Genomic DNA, 23,889 nt, shown 5'->3' on the forward strand with positions numbered 1-23,889 from the left:
TTAGGCAATGTAAGAAATTATTTTTTGCTGCTTTTTATTTATTATGTTACATTTATTTATGTACTGTCTGTATAGTACTTTGATCAACTGAGGTTGTTTTAAATATGCAATATAAATAAATAAATAAATAAATAAATAAATAAATAAAGTTAAGGTTAAGGTTAAGGTTAACTACAATATGACAGTGCCTAATTTGAAACAGTGCTTTTCAGAATCACATAGAATATATTTATGAATCAAATTGAAATAAATGGCTGCACTGCATTTCTCAACAGTCTGATGAGAAAATCAGTTTAAAACTAAAACAACTCAGCATTGCAATAGTACCTTAATGTAAATTATGGATAAAAAAGTAAGAACATACACCTGGAGAGTTATTTGAAGAGGCAGATCACTTCTCAAGAGTTGCTTCTCTGGTTGCCACCATTGATAATATATGTTATATATAATATATGTTGTTTACTTGGCATTGTCTAATATTATGCCCTCATTTCACATATTTAAGAGTGTGACATAATCTATCAATAATTTTGCTATTAGACAGCCATTATGATGAGTCAATGTCTGCTATTACAAGTATGAAAAATGCACACATAAAAAAGAGATGCTTTGTTCCAGGAGAAACAGAAATCTGCATACCAATGCAGTGAGATGAAAGTTTTTTCTGCATGAGAGAAACCCAAGGGCTTCCTCATTCACTGAGGGTTTTATGGGACCTTGACACTCATGACTCTGTCTTGTTTTCATTTCTGGATAATAGAACATTGAAATACAAACAAATAGCAAACAGAAGTGAACTAAGCAGCCACAGTAATGACCCATAAATCTCCCGAGCTGGAAAACAGCAGCATGAAATCCATCCTAAAAATCGAATGCAGCTTCAAGATGTGCATTTGAATAGTGTATATACATAGTTAACATAATCAGAAAGCCATTGTTGTCATCTAATATAAGAGAACATAGTGATAGACTGTCACAAAAGGCTTTTCTCTAAGTCTCTTCTCTTGGATAATACAACGTAGGATCTTGTCACTCTTTCAGGTGTTGTTGCATTGATTCCATTTCCACTCCTTGTCTCTTGTCTATCAATGTAAAAATAAATACGTAATAGAGCTTTTAGGGTTGCTAAGGAACAAAGACTGGTACTTTGCAACTCAGTCACTGTGTAGCTTATTTGAGTCTAAGTGCATTGGATACAGAACTCCAAGTCAAGGAGGAAATAAAAAGAAAACTTTCTGTGGGAGTGTTGGTAAAGAATCCCCATTTCAAACACTGTGTGTGGTATTACTGAAGCAATTCTGTAGCTCCTTTTTTTATCCCTCGCAGGCTTGTCAGCTCACAGTGCTCTTCATTGCATCTTTTGTAGTTGGATTCATAAGAGGATTTTGAATATTACTTTCAATAGAGTGCATGTACCTAACAATGGAATCTAAAACACACTGCAATGGATCACACTCATTGCTCTCTCAGGAATGATGTGAAACAGGAATGATGTTGAACAGTGTCAGAACCATAATCATAAGCAATTATCAATACCATAATCTTCATCTATTTTAAGATGTGTAAATGATTCTGGTGCCTCTGATGTGGTATTGTACATGCCCTTAAAATAGCTAAGAAATAACTAATACAATACTTAATCACTGTTTTAAGGTTTATAGTATCAGCTGGCTTTATAGAATATGATAGGTCTCACCTTAACGTTGTCACATAGCTTCAACAGTTACATGCAAGAGCAGCTTGGAAAGATTGATAGACTGTACAGTGTCAGACTTTGAAAAAGCCATGATTGTAGGTGCCACAGGGTGAGTTTTAATGTCACTTAGACAGAGCTGCTTGAATTTTTTGAGGTTAGTATTCTCAAAGGCAATCAATGCAGGGGATAGAACGCAAGACCCCACATCAAACCGTTTGCTATGTGGGAAAATGCTCAGTGGATCACCACAGGAAATGTCAGGCGGCAAAGGCCATAATGAATAATCGGCCTGCTTCGCCCGCCTATGCAAAACTGCAGGTGTTTTCTGATGAATCACAGTTTCTGCTGAAACATCAATCTGGTAGACTCCTGGTGGGCAATCAAAAGCAACAAGCTTTGTGTTAGTTCTGGCAGTGAACTGAAGTTGCGCATGCCAATTGCTTATCTGCATTAGTTGACATTTATAATCACCAGTCGCACACAAACAAATTTCCAATCACATTCAATCAAGACTATAAAGTGGTCTTTATAATCCCAAAAGCTCTCACACTTGTTCTTGATCATTATGGCGCTGTTGCTGCCGCTGCTGCTGCTGGTTAATCTGTTTATTTCTACCTGCTAAAACTGCTGTTACTGGCTGTGACGATTGATTTCTCCATCAACCACCTCAGCCTCCTCCTGTTCTAGTGTCTTACTACTATATTCGGGGGTGGAATTTCTTTCCTTGTGTATTATGTATATTCCATATCTCACTGATATGTGACTGCTGGGTTCCATTCTTTGTAGCCCTTAAGGGTTTTATTCTACTCCCTACTGAATCTGTCGCTGCCGATTAGATCACTGGGGAGCACCCTCAGCAGCACAGTGTATCCTGCCAAACAAAAATGTATAACCATTTGTTGCAGTAAATGGCCCTATGCTGTGACATAAATGTCTCAGATGGAAATGAGGTGATGCATGCTTACAGCTGTACAGGCCAGTGGGGGAGCTCTAATGGTTTTGGGGCCATTCAGTCGGTATACAGTGGGTCCTTTAATGCCCATAGAGCAATGCCTTAATGCCAGAACATACCTGAACATAGCAGCCAGGTTCAACCATTCACTGCAATCATGTACTCTCAAGGGGATGATGGGTACTTTGTGTGATACAGTGCTCCCTGCCATCGTGACAGAATTGTCCAGGAATTAATGGTGCAAGACACTTTCAGGTGAAATAACATTAATGACCTGGACACCACAATCCCTGGACATTGGTCTTTCTGGGAGTCACTCAAAAGCAGCATCTGTAGAAAAGAGCATCAACTTCTGTCAGTTATGTGAAGCACTAAAGTCTGTCTGGTTTGCTTGAACACCAGAATCTGGCAGGTCCCTTGTTGAATCACTGCCAAGGCATGTGGAAGCTGTTATTATGGCTTAAGGTGGTCCAGTGCTGTACTGAGCATGAGCCTGTTTTTTTTCCTGTCTCAGATTGTCTATTTTGTCTTTTGTCTTTATCTTGTGTTAATGGGCATATCCATTCATACATAAGAACTGTTGTACTTCTCAGTGTATTAGGGGTATTGCTAGTGCATTGCTACTATACAGATGTGGAAGGAAACTTAAGTGCATCACATCTTGGAAAAGTGTCTAATTCTACTTGTTCTTTCTTTTTTTATCAGTATTATTTATTAGTTGCTATGCAGAAAGAGATTAGACAGTCAGCATAAGATGAGTTCGATAAATCACACTGTCAGATAAAAATCTACAGAATGCCATCTGTCCAAGAAAAAAAACAGCGTTTGTTTTCGCACACTGACTTTGCATTTCAGCATAATCTCAGTAGTTCCAGAAAAATTTATAAACCTGTAGAGAAGCAAGTTATCCTTGAATGGCAAAATGTCACCAAAACTTGAGATGTTTCAGACAATTTAACTCACTGCTGTCATTAAAACGTCCCAGCAGTGTAATGGAGAAGTCAAACTGGGCTCTACCAGGACCAGCTACAACATTTTCATGAAACATTGGTTCCCAATAATTTGTCACTCTGAAAGGAACCATTCTTCAGCATGTTTACTTTTGATTCTTAGGTACATTTTGATGGTAATACTTGTTTACTTTTCCTAAATAAGATTTTGAATTCAGGACTTGTGATGGATTATCTCTCCATTTTGACACTGACAGTGTTAGAGGACTGAATGAAGTGAATTGCATCAGTTCTGTTCACTCCATTAAATTCTTTAATCCAAAATGACTGACAGACAGGCAGGTAATGAGCTAATGGTGCAGTGTTACCAACAGCATATTAGGACTTACAAAGTCAATTTTTCTTTTCTAGCCTCAATAACATTTGATATATCTCTTGAGGTCTCATGGGGTGGGTTGTTTTTTTTTTTTTCTTTTACAGGAGTCCTTCACTTTCCAAGTGTGTCCTTGCCTTAATGTTATTAACCACAGATAAACACCATTAAAAAAGTGTCTCTAAAAGTTAGTTTAAACTCTGTTCTATTTTAGGTCTGTCTGAGCCGACGACATTTGGAACGTTCTCAGGAAAGGATGTTCCATCACAGATCGCCTCGAATGGACACATCATGAGACTGGAATTTCAGTCTGATCACTCCAATACTGGAAAAGGCTTCAATATCAGCTACACCAGTATGTGCCAACTACCTGCTTATCTCTTTCGCTGTCTGTTTATCTGTGTTGTGGCTGTATGTATGCCTGGCTGTCTGTCAATTATTGTTGCTGAGGTGTAAACCCACAACTTGATCATTGCCACTGATTTTAGTCAAAATACAGTATTTGCAAAAGATTCATTCTTATCATGACCATCACAATGCAAAGTGGTGTTGGTTGGAGGTTTTATACATTAGTCCTACTACATGCAGTCCATGTTATATTCATCTCGTGTTAGTATCATAAATCTGTGATGTCATTCACCTCAGTCTAACACTGCCAGCAGTGTATTCAACAAAAGCTCCAATAATTTTCTTTCAGAAGTGTTTGTATTTGACTTTATTGTACTTTTGTCTATATCCAGGTGAATTTGCTTGAACACCTTTTAATATACCTGACAGTGTAGAATCACATGCAACTAAATCAAACTAAAAAAGCACCATAAACGGTTTAAAAACTGCTATTTGTGACGTTGTCAAAAGTCAACTTAATATCATATTTGCAATATTTCCAGAGCAGCTTCAGTGGAGTTTTGATAGCAGAAAATTGTTCAGCAATTTAAAAATGACAGCAGTAAACATGAGCATGAGAATGGAAGAGAAAGGGCTCCTTGCTTGTTTGCCCCAGTGTATAATCACACGAAGAGAAAACAGCAAAGTCTATTGTTTGTGTCACTTGCCACATTCAGCAGCAGTATACATATTGTTTTGAACAGGGGGAGATGGTCTTACCTTTTCTTGACCAGGGAAACACTTATATCTTCACTCTTCCTGTGTTATTACTACTGTAATAACTTGTTACTTCTTCTTTCTAACCACAATTTGAAGCAGCATGTTTTGAAGGGTAACAGACAGTGGCATGGCCTATCTGCATAACTATCTCCATATATTATAACCCTCAATGGCCATTCAAAACACATATTAGGTACAGAAATATGGTAATTGGCACTTGTCACGTGCATAACACTTTAATGATTTTTACAGTAACTATACAAACTGCTGACATGGTTATCTGTCGTGAGTTCTTCTCAACTGATCATCTCCTTTCATGTCATACTCATGCTTTACCTACAGCAGTTAAGCTTGTCCCATTGTCAGCTTTGAGACCGACTACTGCAGCCAGTGTATTTATCTGCTCTAAGCGGAACTAGTTCTGCATGACTGACTCTGATTAATTCTCTGTGATTTCCATGCGGTTGTGCACCATTTCACACAGTACCATCCAAATGACCTTGTCTCTGACTCCTTGAGAGGTGACGTTTGACAATTGAAAAATACTAAATGTTTTTTTGCCTCCTCAGCACTGCAGTTTATTTAATATAAAGTCCTATCTCTAATCCCAATACAAACATTTTTTTTCACCCTTATCCAAACACAAATGAAAGGTTTGACACACCATTGGTAACAAAAATATGCCATTAGAGTATTTTTCACTCACAAACATTTCTACAGGTAATGTGCAAATACAAAAATCATATTTATAAATACTCCCCTTTTCCTGGATATAGTAAGCAGCAGTTTACTGTCAGCAGTTGTAAGCACAATGTACTGTTGATAAATACCCTTTTTTTAAAGAAAGAAAAAGGTTTAACTACAATCAACAGTTTTTGATGGTGAAATATTTGAGCTTGTACTTTGAATATCTGATCACATAAATCCTACACCAAAACTTAAAAAAGATCAGGCATCTTTGTGCTGTTTCAGTAATCTGGTCTATTAACATTTTAATGCATATATGAATATCAATAGGTGTTGCTGTGGGGATATCAGTGTCTATTTATCTGAATAATATTAGAAACTCAAATATGAACTTTGACACACCAGACAGTGCAGTTATGTGCTAAGAGCAGTGCACTGGAAGCCAAAGAGTGGTTACAGAAAATAATACATTTTTAATTTATGACTTAAAGTCAAGGTAAATTGATCCTGTAGGGTATAGGGTGCCACATCCAAAGATTTACTTTAGTGTAATGACAGCTGTGATTATTTGTGCTACATATGAATAAGGCTGTGCCCAAATAGTGATGTTGGGACTGCCAAATAGGGAACAAAACCGTAATCTCTGTTAGGCTTAATGTTTTTGCTGAAACTGATGGTTCCTATTATTTACTATCCATAAATGATTATGGATTTCTTTCTACAGCAAATACTTGTTTTCTTTCACAACGCTAGGAAATGTAACCAGTACTGTTATATGAATAGTTTTTTGTTTTTTTTTTTTTTGGGGGGGGGGTCCATTATACACTACACAGTATATATTGCATAACTGATATGTAAATGACTTAAGAGTTGTACCAGCGTGTTCAAATGTTTTAAATGAACTGACTTGGGACTCTGCCTCTGTCTGACTGTCCCTGTCTCTGTGAGCCCAGCTGTGTTCTTTATTCTGCCTAATGACACCATCACGAAACACTTTGACGTAAACACCTCATTCCTTTCTTATAATGATTTTTTCAAACTGACTGCCTTTGATATTACTGTAGTCTTTCTACTCACTTGCCATTTTGGAGTACTGACAAATGATCTGGTGTCTGTTTTTCTTGTTCTTTCTCTGCCATTTTAACTGACCTGGCTGGCTGACAGATACACACACACAGCGTGCAGGTTATTTACAGGAGTAGAGGAAAGCAGGCACCTATCAACTGGACTAAAACTGATCAGATTTAGTTTTCCCAGAGAAGCAGATCTCTAATGTTTTGCTGTCAGTGTGTAATAGTTGACAAATGAAGGCTATGAAGCCTGCCAGAAACTTACTCAATATTTTAACACAACGTTTGTTGTAATTATGTATTTTTTATATATACATATTTATGTAAAATTATAAAAAAAAAACAAGTTAAAAACATTTCATATTATTAAATTATTTTAAAGATGATATAGTTAAGTTTACAATGATAGATTGAGGGGAACAACTCACTGGTGCCGCAATTTTTATCATGCATAACTTTAAGCTTTAATAAAATTTTAACTGCTGAGTTGTAGAAAACATTTTTCATGTAGAGGGAAAGTAGCTACAGTACAGAGACCACAGCCGTGTTTTGCACCAGGTTGTAAACATGTTTATTTGTGCTGTAAAATTGGGCACTTAAACAGTTGGGTGTCTATAAGGATAGACTTGCTTTTGGACCCAGCCTCAAGTGGCCATTTGAGGTTGGCTTCATTTTTCAACATCAAAAGTTGCAGCTTGGTTCCAGACCCCCCTGTGCCCATCCCCCACACAAATTTCTGCTTCAGCGCAACACAGCGCATTGTTGACCTGGTCTGAGCACTTAGTGATTGGTGCAAAATTATCCCCAAAACTCACTTGGTCCATGGGGAGAAACTAAGATGAGAACAATGTGTACACAAGGGAAAAATGTCACTTCACCCCTTTAGAAAAAAAGTCACAGTACAAAACTACACTTTGCACACTGCAATCAGGTTAGGATCAAGCTCTTTGACACAAAATGTTTGTGTCAATGTTAGAGGTCATCTCTTTACTTTTCTTCCTCTCTATCCCACTCGTATGATTCTGTACTTTTTTCTCCTTATTTCCCCTCTCTCCAATCCATCATGTTGATCTCTGGCTTTCACTCTGGCTCATGTTTCCTCTGTTGTTTCGCTTTTTCATTCAGACACAACCTTGTCACGCACTTTTTTTTCTTTGAATCACTCACAGCACACGCTCGCATATCTTAGCCAGAATCATATCTGCGTCACCTGCATCACCTTGGCTTTTGTCTCTCATCCCCCTGTTCTGAGTTTACACATATAATTTGAATATTTTGTGTATTGTCATTTTTAGTTTTCCTACATGTATGTAAAAACCTCTTCCTCCCAACCTTTTCCACTGCTTCTCATTATATCAGGATTGTGAATGTGTTGCATGGTTATTTTCTATGAATTCCTGTGGCTTTTGTATGCGTGTGCTCCACATGTATATTTGAACAGATGCTCATGTATGCGAATGTGTCTCCATCCATCTGACGGTGTATGTAATACATGTGCGTATTGCTATGTTTATGTATCTACCAGTTCCTCTCTTGCTCGTTTTTTTCTCTATCCTTCTCTTTCTCTCCCCACTCTCATTTCCTCTCCATCAGTAGCTAATCAACCTGAGACATGTCCAATCACTGGGTTTGTGCTCTGGGTGGGATTGGGTTAATCTGTGGAATGGGAATAATATAAGCTAAACATGACAGGGTTGAATCCACGATAATTCCATTCCCATATTTCCATATCAGTGGAGATGTCACATTCAGTGACAGTGATACAGCATTTTTTTTTTTTTTTTCCCCTCTGATAAAACCAATTTTTGAGAATTGAAATAAGTTGAAAAACCAGGGAAGACTGTTCAAATCAGTAAATACACACATGTATTCTGAAAGACTCTAATCATTTAAATATCCATATTATAGATTTTATGTACAATGTATCCATTTCCTTTCTATCACATTTTCTCTCTGCCCATTCAGTTCTACAGCAGTTTGCCTTTGTTTCATAGTATATTTGGTTCTTTGTCAATGGGCTCCTATTGTAATGTTTCCCTCGCTGTTGTCTCTGTAGCATTTGGCCAGAATGAATGTCATGACCCAGGAGTTCCTGTCAATGGCCAAAGGTATGGTGACCAATTTCAGCTAGGCAGCTCTGTGGCTTTCCGCTGTGATCAAGGATTCATCAGGACACAGGTAATAATCAGACACCTTATTATTTAAAACTACTGTTTCTGCAGTTTATTACCATTGTAAAAAATTGTTTTAGAATTGTTATTATTCATAGTGGTAAAGGTTTGTAGAAGCATGTACGGTAACATAAGGAACAAACTGTTGTATGATATGTTATTATCATGTTTTCAGGGATCAGACCAGGTCACTTGCATCATCCAGGATGGAAATGTCGTTTGGTCTGCAGCTGTACCTCGGTGTGAAGGTGAATATAGACACATACACACACACACACACACACACATACACACACACACACAGAAACTGTTTACTGTATATATGAGCAATGAGGAATCATTGAAAATGTTGCACTTGTCAGACTGTAAAGTTACAAAAAACTGTAAAGTTGGCTTTTGCTGTGCATCTTAAGCGTCTGTATGCACCTTAAAAATTGTATAAATTTCCTCTTGTAATTGCTTTAGCCTCCAGCCTCCCCACACTTATTCGGGCTATTTGCATTCATCTTTCTCTCTGAACAATAATTTTAAATGAGACTGGCAGAAGTTCTGCTGAAACTCATTCAGTGAGACGCATTCATTATACAGAGATGTATCCATAGTGTGCAGATAAGCTAATATGTGGAAGTAATAATAAAAGGACAGTGAATGTGCTATTATTTCAACACTTTTTGAAGGCAAATGGCAAGCATGGCCTGTTAGTATTTGTATTTCTTTTTTTATCTCCTCCATCTTGATTGTATTGTCCAAATGACATTATCAAATGTTGCCTGTTGTTAATAAATGGGATTGAGACAATCAAATTGAATGGGGTTGTCACCTTATTAAATATGGAGTATGGGAAAACATTATCCCTCCCGTTGGACAGTGAAGGATAATTATGTCTTATTTCTCAGAATGACTGCAGCACACTGCTGCAGTATACAGTGGATAAAGGAAAGTGAGAGAAAGAAAAGTTTGGTTTTTTTTTTGCTGAAAGTCTAGAGTTATGAGAACAATCAAAAGGGTGAAGGTATCAGCTCCTTGAGAACAGAGGAAGTGGTAAGTGTGTGAAAGATAATCCATTGCAAATTATATATTGTAGAAAGAGCAGCAGATATTATACAGATCATGGACACCAGGTCTAAGGTTTTTTCAAAGCTGTTATCTGTATGTCAACTTAATGCAATTGCCAGACAGATGCAAAAATAGCTATTATAAAGTTATAAAGTGTTTAATTTTCTATTGATGTGGAATCTAAACTCAACTAAAGGTAATTCTTGCATTTTAATGGACCATAATTGAGATTTTGGAACTCTAAATGTTTGCTATAAATTAGCGTCAAGATGTGCCAGCGTTTCCGCCTGTAGCCATCTGAGATGCAAGGAAATGAGGAGCTATTTTTTGGCATCATTTGACACATAAATTTACTTGATTTCCCCTATAAATTATCATGCTATAATTATTTTTTGCCTTTTTCAAACATGAGCAACTCAAAATTGTTTACCGTAGCACAAGATTGGCACAGCATAATTTTTGAAGGTAAATGTTTATGTATGAAATCTAAAAATTCAGACAGGATTAGAGAGCTAAAATAAATTGAGCAGATGATGAATCTGCTTACTCAATGAAATATGAGTGTCGTTATTAATTTCTCTCGCTCTCTGTGTGATGGTGTGTGTGTTTGTGTGTGTGTGTGTGTGTGTGTTTGTGTGTGTGTGTGTGTGTGTGTGTGTCTTTATTTCCCTGCAGCTCCATGTGGGGGCCATCTCACAGCTCCGACTGGTGTTCTGCTGTCTCCTGGTTGGCCCTCCTTTTATAAAGACTCTCTCAATTGCCAGTGGGTGATTGAAGCACAAACAGACCATGCTGTGAAGATACACTTTGACAGGTTAGGTTCTTTGGTTATATAGTTATAGAGAGATGTTTTGTCAGGGTTGTTAAAATGCACTACAACTTAAGAGAACACATGCAAATAGCCAAAACACAAACTAATTCAAAAACCTCAAAAGTCATAAAGCATTGAACAATAAGTGTGTCACAGTCGGGTTCATCACCTTTTAGTGTTCCCTGCACCCAACACACTTACATTGTGTTGTGAGTATTTACAGTGCATTTGTAATTATGAGTTAGTCAGATTTAAATGTTGTCTGTGAGTATCTGCTGCAGTAAAAGATAGATGTTGGCTGAAATTTGTCCTCTTTGAAGGTGAAGTAAAGGTCATGTAAAGTTAGTTTTGCATGTCATATCTGTTGTTCCCAACTCTTGATTTTCAATCCCACCAGGTAGTTAATGTCCTACATGTGATGCCCTTTTTCTATATTAGCTGCTTTTGGAAAGATTTCATGGATAGACTGATAACCAGGGTCCCGAGAGCCGACTCTGCTTCTCAGGGCCCTGCAGCCACAACTGTAGGTAATTGCTCAGTCAGTAAACAAGTCAGTTACTCAGAACTGAGTACAGGCAATGAAGAAAGTGAGTAAGAGGTAGATAACAAGTCAGTCACTTGTTCAGCTACTTAGTTAGACGAGATAGGTCGGTGGTTATCAAAGGGTTCAATTGTTACTTCAGTCATCTGAGCATATTTCTAGATAGGTCACCAGTCTGTTAATGCTCAATGTCCTGTGCCTACAATGGATGGCTTCAACAAAATGAACACTGCAGCTAAATCCTCCAGTGTTTGATGTGTTTACTGTTTTATTTTTGTTTGCTGGTGATTATAAACAAATATTTGCTTTTTGTTGCCTGCACACAGATTTTGTATGCCAGTCATATAAATGTTATCTTTGTTTATGTCAGATTATTGTGCATGTTTGTTTTTTCGTGTTTGTTTAGGTTTCAGACTGAGGTCAACTATGACACACTGGAAATCAGGGATGGCCCCTCAGCCTCCTCCCCACTGATCGGTGAATACCATGGCACCCAAGCACCTCATTTCCTGATTTCCACGTCCAACTTCCTGTTCCTGTTGTTCACTACAGACAATAGCCGCTCTGCCACGGGCTTCAGCATCAGATATGAAAGTAAGGCTGATTGACCAACTGATAGAAATGTTTGGTAGACACACTCTGAATAGCTTACAGACACTCATACAGAGCAGGAATGTGTTTTTTCGGTGTTCTCTGAGTACAGACCAGCTTAAAAGTGTGTAATTACCCACACACATGTGCACTCATCCTCTTGACCTTGACTCTGTGGTATTTTGTGCTTGTGTGATGTGACTCTCAGGTGTGAAAATGGAGTCAGACTCTTGTCTCGATCCTGGTATACCAGTCAATGGTCGTCGCCATGGCAGCAGCTTTGCCATTGGCTCCCGTGTATCTTTTACATGCGACCCAGGATACACACTGAGTGATCAGGAGCCAATTGTTTGTGAGCAGAATCATCAGTGGAGTCACGCTCTACCCAGTTGTGATGGTGAGAATCTTTCATTCTTTCATTTTAGCCCTCATTGTCAAGGCCTGTAGTGGGAGTTTAAGGGCAAGAACTATATGATAATGCGAAGGACTCATTCATATGCTGGAATATGGGTTGAGTGTTAAGTTGTCTAAACACAGGAAACAGTGAAAATTTGGTCATCCAGGAAAAGTTAAAGTCAGGACCACTGCAGCACCCCTTCAAGAAAACACAAAAAGAAGAAAGAAAAAGACATTTCCTGTAGAAACTGGCACAGCAGGTCAGTGTCACCTTGTTCCTTTTCCTCAGAGGACAAAGCCCTTTCTCCTCCTGCGGTGCTTAAAACAAAACACAGCTGAAAAGAGGTTAGTAAATAGTAGACTAGACTAAATCCTATGCTTTGCCAATGAAGTGATTTTAATCTGAATTTAATATAGAAAACCAGTGGCCTGCTTTAATATGCAAGCCCTAGAGATTACGTTTTTAATTCCTATATATATATAAATAGTAGCAACGAGTTATTCTTATGTTAATTTGGAGCCTCTCCAGCATTGCAGAAAAAGACAATATTGCATTATCTATTGGAAAAACAGCGAAGCATTGATAAACATTGTAGTTTTTCAGCCCATGACCACATTAATCTATCTCTGTTCTACATGTCCATCCATCTTTCCATGGTCTGCAATGTAGCTCCTTATCCATGCAGCTGGCATAAGGGGAGTGAAGCCAATGCCAGCTGACATTGGGTCAGTGCACCTTGATCCGCTCTTCAGTTAATCACGGGGCTACAACATATAGAAAGACAACCATTCACACTTGCACCTATGGACAATTTAGAGTCACCAGTTAACGTAATGCATGTCATGCGAGCACCAAAAGGAAAGCTTCGCAGGCACAGGACAAACACACAAGTAAACACCCCAGGCCACAGTCACCTGGCATGTTCGAACCCAAAACCTTGTTATGAGGCAATGATGCTAAACCACTGCACCACTGTCCCCTCTGTAGTTTTTCAGAAAAAGGAAAATTGGATATAACCAAATTCTTGAGAAACTGCAAAATGTAGATGTTCTAGTATTAGTAAATGAATGTCAGTTTTTAATAACATTTTAGTATGATATTTAGTGAAATATAGTTTAATATTTCAGTATATTAGTTTTTAATAATATTTTGAGTATAAGTAAATTGCTCTGTGACTCATTTCAACTGAGTTGCTGATACAACAACAGACAGCTGTTACTTTGAGCTCTTTGTTAAGTGTGCCATTGATAACACTGATGATGTGAGTGAGGGAGCATGACCTGGCATCATGCTCACGCACAACTGTACTTCACAGTTGCATTGTCCACAGGAAGTGTTATTCAGCACAGTATCTCTTGCAGCCACCAGCTGTGCGTTTGTCGTGTATAAGAAAAGTTTGGGCATAGTGAAGTGTTATATCAGAAGTATTATGTAGTAACTAGTTATTATCTAGAATATCACAATCACAAAACATATTGAATAACCAAACATGATACAATTTTAAAAAGGCCCAAACCATATTATGTATTATTGAATACTGAACAACATGGTCTTATTTAGCCAGAGAATTATGGTTAGATGAGATGAGAGAGGGAGTTGATGCAGCTGTTACCATGACTTCTTTCATCCAAACTAAGCTATAAAAAAAAATACTATTTCCAGTCTTCTGCTTTTTCCATTTCACTTGGTGTAACTAGCAGCCACAGTGTTAATTGTACAATAAATCCCCACACTCTACACTACACACGACCACAATGGCCCAGGCTGGACTTCCAGCCTCAGTGAAATTATGCAGGTCAACAGGCACTACTGAAACAGATGCTCAGTGGCCACTCGCAGGCCCTCTCATTCAGCATTTACCACAGCTCATGCTATCATGGGAAATGAATACATGGCGTCTGATTTGATCTGCTGTTTGAAAAGAATCCAATTTGAAAGCCAAAGTCAGGATGTCGCACCTTGGGAGTGAGTCCCTACCGAGGCAGTCTATCTCACAGTATCAGTCATATAACGTAAGCAGTTTTAGACGGGCATTGTGACATTTTCAATTTTCAGCGAAGCATACCATCTCACCAGACAGTTGTCACAAAGCAAGACAGAATGGTACAGTGTGTAAACCTTGACAAAAATTTTAAATGTCATAGTTTGGTTTTAGATAGGATCATATGCTAAGAATTACATATCAGGTATATTTAAACATGACTGACGTTTAGATCAATCAATTAATTATTGTCTTTTCCTATTTGTTTTACTCTCTTCTTTTCCCACCTATTGACAATTTCACATATCCAGTTCCACTGATTTGCATGTTTGTAACTGTGGACAGAAACCAGAACAAAAATTCATGCAAAGATAGAACACAGAAAAAGGGCTTGGACATCTTACATCAGTTCAGAGGAAGGAGGACGGAAATCATCTTCAGCCATAGTTGAAGCAATTTGTACACAAATGCACACATTAGCGACAATTATCTTATTTACAGTGTCATCTCCGAGGCACAGTTAACATTTTCCTAGGAAAAGTCCGACCTTTTGTTACCATTGTACCCAGTGCTCAGCCACCAAATTTCATTACTTTTACAATATTGTATCTAAAAGAAAAAACAAGATGGCATGTAGTCCTCGCAGAGGCATGCAGAGACCATTCCCTTTCAGTAATGCCACAGTGTCTATTGAACCAAAACTGCTAATCTTATTCCTGCAGGTCAGCTAAATTGCCAGATAATACAGAACACTGGCTGCTCTTTTATGTGTCAGGGAGACTAGCAAAGGGGCACCGTGACATTATAAAGTTTGCAGTTGGTGCAAGGACAACAACTTCTTAGAAGTGGCCGAAGTCGCAGTATTTCCGTTCATAAAAAATGCCATGACATCCTGTAAGAGGGAGATAATTAGGATAGAGAAAAGAAGGAGGATGAATGTAGCTGAAATCAGGTGTAATATGTTTCTCTATTCAACCCTCCACTTTCAGAAAAACATATCTTTCTTTATCTGTTTCTCTTTCAGCTGTCAGACTCATGCTTCTGCTCTCAACATTGAAGGACACCACACTTTGCCTCACAGTATTTTGTTAAAGTCATGAATAGTTCTGTCTTATTACTTTTCTTGCCTTGTTATACAGCTCACTTTCACACACACACACACACACACGCACACACAAACACAAACACGCACGCACGCACACTAACACACACACACAAAATTAAAAATCTGTCTCTGTCTTCACACATGCCAGTCAGTCATAGGCACTGAAGAATGCACTTTTACACCCAATAGATACACTCATGCAGACACACACATCAGAATGTGCCTCCCTCAACAAGGGTCATTTAGTCAGACAGTGTCCTAGTTTAGTTGAATCCTGGTGGCAGTGTCAAAAAACAAAAAAACAAAAAAAAAAACTGGCACTGGTTACAACAACACACCCACGACAGCTAGACAGTGAGAGAGAGAGAGAGCAGCTCTCATCACAGCTACTCAGCCCAAGTGCAGTTCTGTTAAAATATGATATGGAATGAGATGGAGGGAAAGACACTGATAGACAGAGAGATAGGGAGGGAGAGGCAGAGACACAGCAGCTCTCTGCACACACACTGGAGAAGCTGCAGTATGGAGAAATAAGATAAGCTGCAACATCTGTCTTCATAAAGTCCAAATAATAAATAGTAATTTTATAATCTTCTCACCAAATTAATCATCACAGGGTTTATTTTAGGACCTAAACGGGACTTTTGTGAATATACATATAGGACATATATACATATAGGACATATATACATATATAAGCCTTCAGCAATCAGCCAGGAGGGACATTAACAGTGAAGAAAAAAACTTTACTGTGAATGAATTACATTTGAATTGAAAGAGATGGAAGTGCAGTGAGAGAGAAACAAAGAGTCAACATATTATTTTAGTTATAAAATAGTCTCCAATGCACCACAAGCCCTCTTTTACTCTCCATTATGTTACTGTAGTTCTGTCCATTCTGCTCTGTCCCAAATGAGTTTGTCCTTTTCCAAATCAGTGGTTTGTCTTTGTGTGGAGGCTTGGTGTCTGGTAATTCACACCAATCTGATTGTTTTTCAACAAACCACTCTCTCTTTTTCTGTGTCAGATTTTATTCTCTGCCTTTTCTATTTGTTTCTGCATTAACTGCATTTTTGGCCTTCGCCCTTTGTTTGTCTCTCTCTGTAGCTGTATGCAGAAGCTGGATTTGATAGCCTCTACTATTTACTGCACGTTTTGGACAAACATACAGTCTCAAATTTGATTAATTGATACTATCTTGAACTGCACACATCATTGTCAGGTGTTCATAATATGAACAGTTTATCTGACGCCTGTCTTAATTTCAGGACAAAAAAATTATTAAGACATTAGGAAAGGGTTGCGGTCATGCTTTATTAAGAAACATGTTTACTAAAAATGTAGACATCAGTTAGAAATTTTGCCTGTGTTGCTAGCTTTTAAGCCAACATATATAGCAAATGTGGTACATTTTATTATTGTTAAACATCTTTGTCTTCTCATGTATCTTCCCTGTAATCATATTTGAATTCTTTTTTTTTTTTTGCTTGAACGCCCCCATCAGTTTCAAGCAATTTGCAATGTGGTTTCCAGTCTGTTAACTAAGAATGTATGGCAAAGAAATCTGTCATTAAGTGGTGATCTCTCAGTTTTACTGAGGACAAGGTCTTTGTTTTAGCAAAAAGGTTTGTACAATGGTAAAATAGAAATTTCTTCTTTCTCTCTTTTCCACCTTCACTTTTTTCTTTAGCTCTTTGTGGAGGCTATGTTTATGGTAAAACAGGGACTATTCTTTCTCCTGGCTTTCCTGACTTCTACCCTAACTCTCTGAACTGCACCTGGACTATAGAAGTTTCTCATGGGAAAGGTAAGGACATATACACAGACATAATGGGAACACCTATTGTTCTGATTACTTTCATTTGTTGATAAACAGCTTTATTAAACTAACGCCGTACTGTGCATTTTTCCATCTATTCATGCATCCATCTTTCCATCCATCCTACCATTCATCAATCCTTCATCAACGGATATCCAGGAGTCCATCTCATTTTCCACACTTTCCATCTGGAGGAGAACCATGACTACCTTTCCATCACTGAGGATGGAAATTTCCAGGTCCCAGTGGCTCGACTCACTGGCTCAGTGCTTCCCCCGAGTGTGAAAGCAGGACTCTATGGGAACTTCAGCGCTCAGCTGCGATTTATATCAGATTTTTCCATGAGTTATGAAGGCTTTAATATTACTTTCTCAGGTAAGAACACTGGCACAGAAGTTGTACTTTTTGTGAGCATGAATGTAGCGGACAATAAATCTGTCTAAGTCTGTTTACAGGATAGACTGAATCTGTCATTTTAGCCAGACACAGGCTTAGATCAGTCTGATCTAGGATGACAGACTAAACAGACATCATAAACAGTGTGAAAGGTTGTGTTACTCAGTTTTATTGTTGTGTACGAAGATGGTACCTTACAAAAGGCTGGGAGCGCTAAGTTGCAAGTTGAGAAAAAAAAAGTTTGAAGTGGGAAGGCTCTTCACCAAACTGTAACAGATATATAAGCTGTTAAACCCAATTTTATGCCTTTTTAGGCTGATGAACTTTGCAGTCATGGTCACCGACATTACATAAAACCTAAAAAAGTATTATGATCCTGTACTCTTAGCCCCATTTGGGACTGTCTCCCACGCAGTGGCCGAGACAATTCAGGAAGGTCTCATAAAATAGCTCAGGGAAACAGCTATGCTTTGCTCTTTAATGGAGGTGGAGCAATTAACAGGACAAGCATTTCCCTAACCACTCAGTTAGTCCAGTTCATCCTTGAATCCTTTTCTCTTGTAAAACTGAAAAATACTTCCAATAAAGCACGAATCTTGCCTTTGTGTTGCTTGTTTTTCTTATGCGTTCTAGTCGCACGTCTTTGTCTTATTGTGGTGTGCTAAGCTATAATGACCTCATTAGTGCACCCTTCACACCAAGTTTGACAAGTGAAGCAAAAGTTACATTTCTGCTTGATCAGAAGTGTTTTCAAAAAGTTTTTTTTGCAGTTTTACAAAAGAAAAGACTTCAGGGATGATGACTAACTGACTCTGTTAGCACAGTTACTTCCATGACCTTCTGGGATTGTCTCCGACACAGGAGGCTATTGCACTTTGTATTTTGAAAATCTAAATTGCATGGCAGTTTTTTTCTTAGTTCAAACAAATATTACGTATTGGTTCTGTCTTGAAAAATTACACATTTTGGTGGTACGATATACAGTATAAAAAATAATTGAACACAGTCAAAAAATTCTGTTCTGAAATAAATTTAGAAACGTTTTGGTTTTGAAGGGCAGTATTGTGATTCATTGTGATTAAGATAACAACAGGAGTTTTAAATTAAAATTATAATACATGGCAGAAGTACTTTAAAGTTTAAAGTTTACCCCAAATTTTTTAATGTAATCCATTCTTTCTGTTTACCTTATATTTCTATGACATTCACACATTTCCAGAACATTTCGCATCACTTTATTCTTTTTATTATGACTCCTCAAAAATGTTATTTACTTCTCTTGGGTGTATAGAGTACGACTTAGAGCCATGCGAGGATCCTGGTGTACCCGCATTCAGCAGGAGGATGGGATTCAGATTTCAAGTTGGTGACTCGCTGGCCTTCTCTTGTTTCCATGGCTACCGACTTGAGGGAGACAGCAAGATCACTTGTCTGGGAGGAGGCAGGCGAGTCTGGAGCAATACGCTACCACGATGTATAGGTAAGACAGACAGGTAGACAGACTGACTGGTGTCTCAGTGAGAATGTATAATGATTGGCTCTGGACACGAAACACAAACAAAACACAAATTAAGGTAATCGTTTTTCCGTTTTTTGTTTAGTTTTTTCTATTTTGTTCAGACATATGGTTGTTTAGAGTGTATACTCATTGAACGTTCCTTGTAAAACATTGCCTTTTGTAAAAAACATTGCAATGCTGCTGTGTCAAAATAATTTCTTCCTTCAATATATACAGTTTTATTGGACTGTTTTGAGTGTTGGTTTTATTTGCTAGGATTTGGCTTTTAGCAGGTCATAAAATACTAGTATTTGATGAGTGTCTGTAAATTATGAGAGTCTGACTGGTGACTGCTGGTAATTTTTAATCCCCAAAACAGCAGACTGAAACTGTTATAATAGCATTATCTGTAAAGAGATCAGGCCTTACAAAGAGGAAACTGAGTAACAGCAGCTGGCAGCATGTGTTTGGTTTATCTCTCTCCCACTTTTTCTTTCTAAATGTCCCTCACTTTAGCTCTCTGTTTCTCTTTCTTACTTTCTAACAGTTTCTCCTCCTCTCCCTCTGCATTTGGGCAGTCTTATGGTAGATAATTAGGGCATTAGCTGTTTCATGAAAAGTGTTAATACTGTGTCTTTTGTTGCTCCCCTTTTCCCTTTTCTAATTTCTCTCTGCATATTTTCAAAGACCTCTTGTCTTGGTTCATCTGCTGTCTTCTCTCCTTTTCCAGCGCTTTCTTCATCCCTTTCTTCTCCTTCCTTCGCTGTCCTCTTTTCTCTCACTCCCACTCTACACTCCTGTCTTCACTTTACAAAAGAATTTCTGGTAGCATCATTGAATTTATGCTCTTTATCTCCTATCCTAATCTGCTTTAAAAACTACAGAACATTTACAAAAATGTTTTGGATTTTAGATTTGTTCAGATTTGATAAACACTGCATCTTTTTTTTTTTCTCAGTGAGTTCCATACTGTTCCACACCGCCTTCTCTCTTGTCTATCTCATTACTTCCATTTCCTCTTTATCCCTTCCAAGCAGTGGTGGTCCCCCTCAGTGGGAGTTAAAAGCCTGCTCGGCTCGTTTCTTTTCTCCTCTCCTCATTTACATATGACAAAACTCTATTTGCAAAGTACCACTTATTTGAATTCCTAAACTTTGATAGGCACTGCACCTGCTAGATAATTCTGTATAATTTATAGGAAATACTTTTTCCAACAAACTAATCCAGACCTGCTTTTATGCAGTGTTTTTCATTATGTCCTCTTTTTTAATCTTTTGTAGTTCATGTTTAATTGCTTTGCTTTTGAATGTGTTTTGCTGTTCGTCATGCTTGATGTTATTGTCCTTTTAAGCTGCCTCATGCTGTATGATTCATTATTATTATCATTATCATTATTATCATGTCTGCTAAGTTGAATAAGGTTTGTGGTTATAAAGGACATGCACTTTTCTCTAATCTCTCTTTTTCATGTAGAGTTATGAGTCTCTTTTTTTTTTTTTTTTTTTTTTTTTTACACAACAAGCCAACCCTGATATTCTGACTGCTCAAAAATAATTAGGTAGAATTGCAGTGATTTTGATCCACAGCGTCTCTGTCCCCTTTATTCTCTTGCTGTAGCTGAGTGTGGAGCCTCCTCACTAGGACCAGAAGGCGTTCTTCTCTCTCCGAACTTCCCCTCCAACTACGATAATAACCACGAATGCATTTACCGCATCACTACTGAAAAGGGCAAAGGAATCAGGCTGAAAGCTGAGAGCTTCTCCTTGCAAGATGGAGACTATCTCAAGGCATGTATGCACACAGACACACACACACACACACACACACACACACACACAGACACACACACACACACACACACACACACAATATCATGCACACTTATGCAAATAAAATCAGCTTTTCCCAATCAGCTGGTAAAACTCATGAATGCATAATTTACTTATAGATTCATTCACATACATACAACTAGCATAGGATTATAAAATAATCATAAACTGTCAATATGCAAAGTTGTACATAGTCAGACACATATATATGCTTGAACAGATTATATGAATATTATGGGTTTGGGTTTATGTCAAATAATGCTTGAAAAGTAAACAGTAATTCAGATGTTGGCATAGCCATGGACACAGTAAAAAATAATAAATAAATAAACAAACACACCCTCATCCACAGACACACACACATACACAGGCACACAAACACACATACAAACACACATACACACACTTAATCAGGCACTGCAGTGTGTAATGGTGAGACTGTCCTGTAAAAAACGAGCCCAAAGGTTGCTTGTGCAGCAGGTTTTTATGACCCATAGTTACGTTTTGTTGAAGTTTGAGGATTCCACAATGTGCAGTAGCCGTTAGTTATTTGCTTTTAAACAAGTAATAGTATATGGCAGCATTTGAAACATTGATTTTTTTCATTCAGAGATATCAAAGAGTGTGATAGTATAGCCAAAAGCATTTTACTTTAATATTCACAGCCACCTACATCTTAGGAGCATAATTTCATGTATCATTCACTGGTATAAATAGAAATATTAGAGTATCCAGCCTCAATTTCATCTTGACTTATCTATGTAGTGTAGCATACCAAGGCCATAATATTATAATTTGAAATTCTCATTAAATGGGGCACCAGTCTATGAAGAGACAAAAATGTATTTATCTATAAATTAAACTAATCAGTCTAATATCAGAAGTGGCGACTTATCGATTCAATGGATCTCCAGTTTCTACTTCAAAGAAACACAACAGCACGGCTAAGTTAAAGAGATTTATTAGATACACTTCTATTTTCAGGGTGTTTGCTATGTCTAATAATTAACAGGATGAAAAATGGAGCAGAAGAACAGGTTTAAGTACTGAATGAATGAATGAATGAATCGGGCAATGGTGGGAGAGAATATGCGGTGGCTGTTTACAAATATACAACTAAATCATAAGCTACTATGTCAAAGAATGAAATATGATGATTGAATATTATTTCATCTTGAAAAAAGTCTGAAATCGTGATGATAATTAAAAAGTTACAAACATAGTCTGAGGCACTTCTGCTGCTTGATTCAGTTGGTTTTGACTAGGCTTATAAAAATAAAAGACAGTGTGTGTAGACTAAGATAAGTTACTTTAAGCACGTGGCAGAAGAAAGACAAAGAACGCATGGACAAAAAGACAGCGGCAAATTGGCAGGTGCCAAAAAGCAGCAATGGCAAAGATGGCACAGAAGTCAAGGAAGCAAAATGCTTCACAGATGGCAAAAAGCAATGTGTGACATGATCACAACGGTTTTATCCCCTGGGGACTTCAGCTAGAGGAGTGAGTAACTTTCTATAGAACTTCTGAATTGTTTAACGAGTTTTGACGAGTTTATAAAACTTACACAGTCATCTTCGCCCATGACCATAAAACTTTAAAGGACACAACATATAAGCCTAATGGCACTTATAATGACAGGAAGAAACAATACAAACACATATTTCATGTTAGGCCTACATTTTTAAAAACTTTAAAGTAATTATAAAACAAGTGGTTAACTGATCAAACAACATAATTGGAGTTTCCTAAAGCTAATAGTAAATATGTGCGGGTTACACAGCAGTCCTTTGACTATAATACTAATAATAATAAAGACAGTATGGCTGTCTGTAGTGTCTTACTTTGCGTGGTTGGTAGGTGGTAGTTACTTTTCCTATATCAGTCACAATAAAAAACCCATTCAGAGTCTAATTGTTACAAAATGGAGAAACTTGTTTGTTAAATTCAATCTTGTGGGCATTCGTTGATCATCTGGAGATGACCATTTGACCCATGGACTGGTTGTATGTCTCTCTGTGACCTGCTAAAAGCTGGTTTGTTTGTGAAAGAAGGTTCTTTCTCTCTGTTTCTATCAATTTGATAGTTTGATGGTGGGGAAAGTGTCAATTTGCATCCGTAACTCTGCATGTCCTTACTACGAACTTCTTTTAATGGCTTGTGACTGATGCCAGGCCAGGTGTTTCCGCTACAGTAGTTTCTATTAATGTTAGCTACTTCATTACTTTTCTATGCCTCCTTTAAAATTCATTTAGTTGCTCATCAAGGTGTGCAGTTACCTGCATAATACCAGAACAATTCTAAATTAAAGACAAATTTCAGGGAGGTTTCCATGGTTTGATTATTCCTTCATCTTTGTGTAACACACAAAAAACTACAGTGGATGGGAATTTCTCCTCGATATATTTTATGTCTATGTTCAGTAGTCATTTTTATGTTGCACTGCAGAGCTCAGAGTTTCTCAACACAACCCTCAAAGCCCATTCTAGAAGCTGTTATTCCAGCCAGGCACACCTGCTCCAATTAAGATGTCAGGGAATATGTATTCCTTAATTATATGAGGTGTGCAGGAACAAGGCAGGAGTAAAAGCACAAAAGACAGGAAGGGCTTTGAATCCTTGGTTTACCCAGTATGTAGTTAAATTGTATTACCAAGGTTTGCCCTGGATGTTAGACGTGTTAAACATTGCTGTAAGAAGCAATAACATCCCTGCAGGGGTTTATAACACATGTTCCCTATTAGTGCTGATGGTACTCCTGTTGTATTAGCCCTCCATGGCTGAATGAATACATAAGAAACAGAGGCACAAAAGGATCAATACAGCCTCTTTTAACCCTCTAAGGAACAGACTACTGTGTATC

General features: G+C 37.8%; 1 protein-coding gene across 1 annotated transcript in view; it reads left to right on the forward strand.

The window, feature by feature from the left end:
• LOC139627768 (CUB and sushi domain-containing protein 1-like) overlaps positions 1-23,889 on the forward strand; it is a 400,363-nt gene that overhangs the window by 258,926 nt on the left and 117,548 nt on the right. Inside the window, exons 15-24 of the mRNA XM_071488859.1 lie at positions 4,186-4,326; positions 8,892-9,013; positions 9,182-9,254; positions 10,738-10,876; positions 11,821-12,008; positions 12,214-12,402; positions 17,179-17,295; positions 17,467-17,682; positions 18,995-19,183; positions 20,819-20,988. Coding sequence (XP_071344960.1) covers positions 4,186-4,326; positions 8,892-9,013; positions 9,182-9,254; positions 10,738-10,876; positions 11,821-12,008; positions 12,214-12,402; positions 17,179-17,295; positions 17,467-17,682; positions 18,995-19,183; positions 20,819-20,988 — 1,544 coding nt within the window. The remainder of the gene's footprint in view (positions 1-4,185; positions 4,327-8,891; positions 9,014-9,181; positions 9,255-10,737; positions 10,877-11,820; positions 12,009-12,213; positions 12,403-17,178; positions 17,296-17,466; positions 17,683-18,994; positions 19,184-20,818; positions 20,989-23,889) is intronic.

Source organism: Trachinotus anak, unplaced genomic scaffold (assembly GCF_046630095.1).
Source record: "Trachinotus anak isolate AG129_WGS33_773 ecotype Australia unplaced genomic scaffold, CSIRO_AGI_Tana_v1 ptg000011l, whole genome shotgun sequence".
Classification (NCBI taxonomy): Eukaryota; Metazoa; Chordata; class Actinopteri; order Carangiformes; family Carangidae; genus Trachinotus; species Trachinotus anak.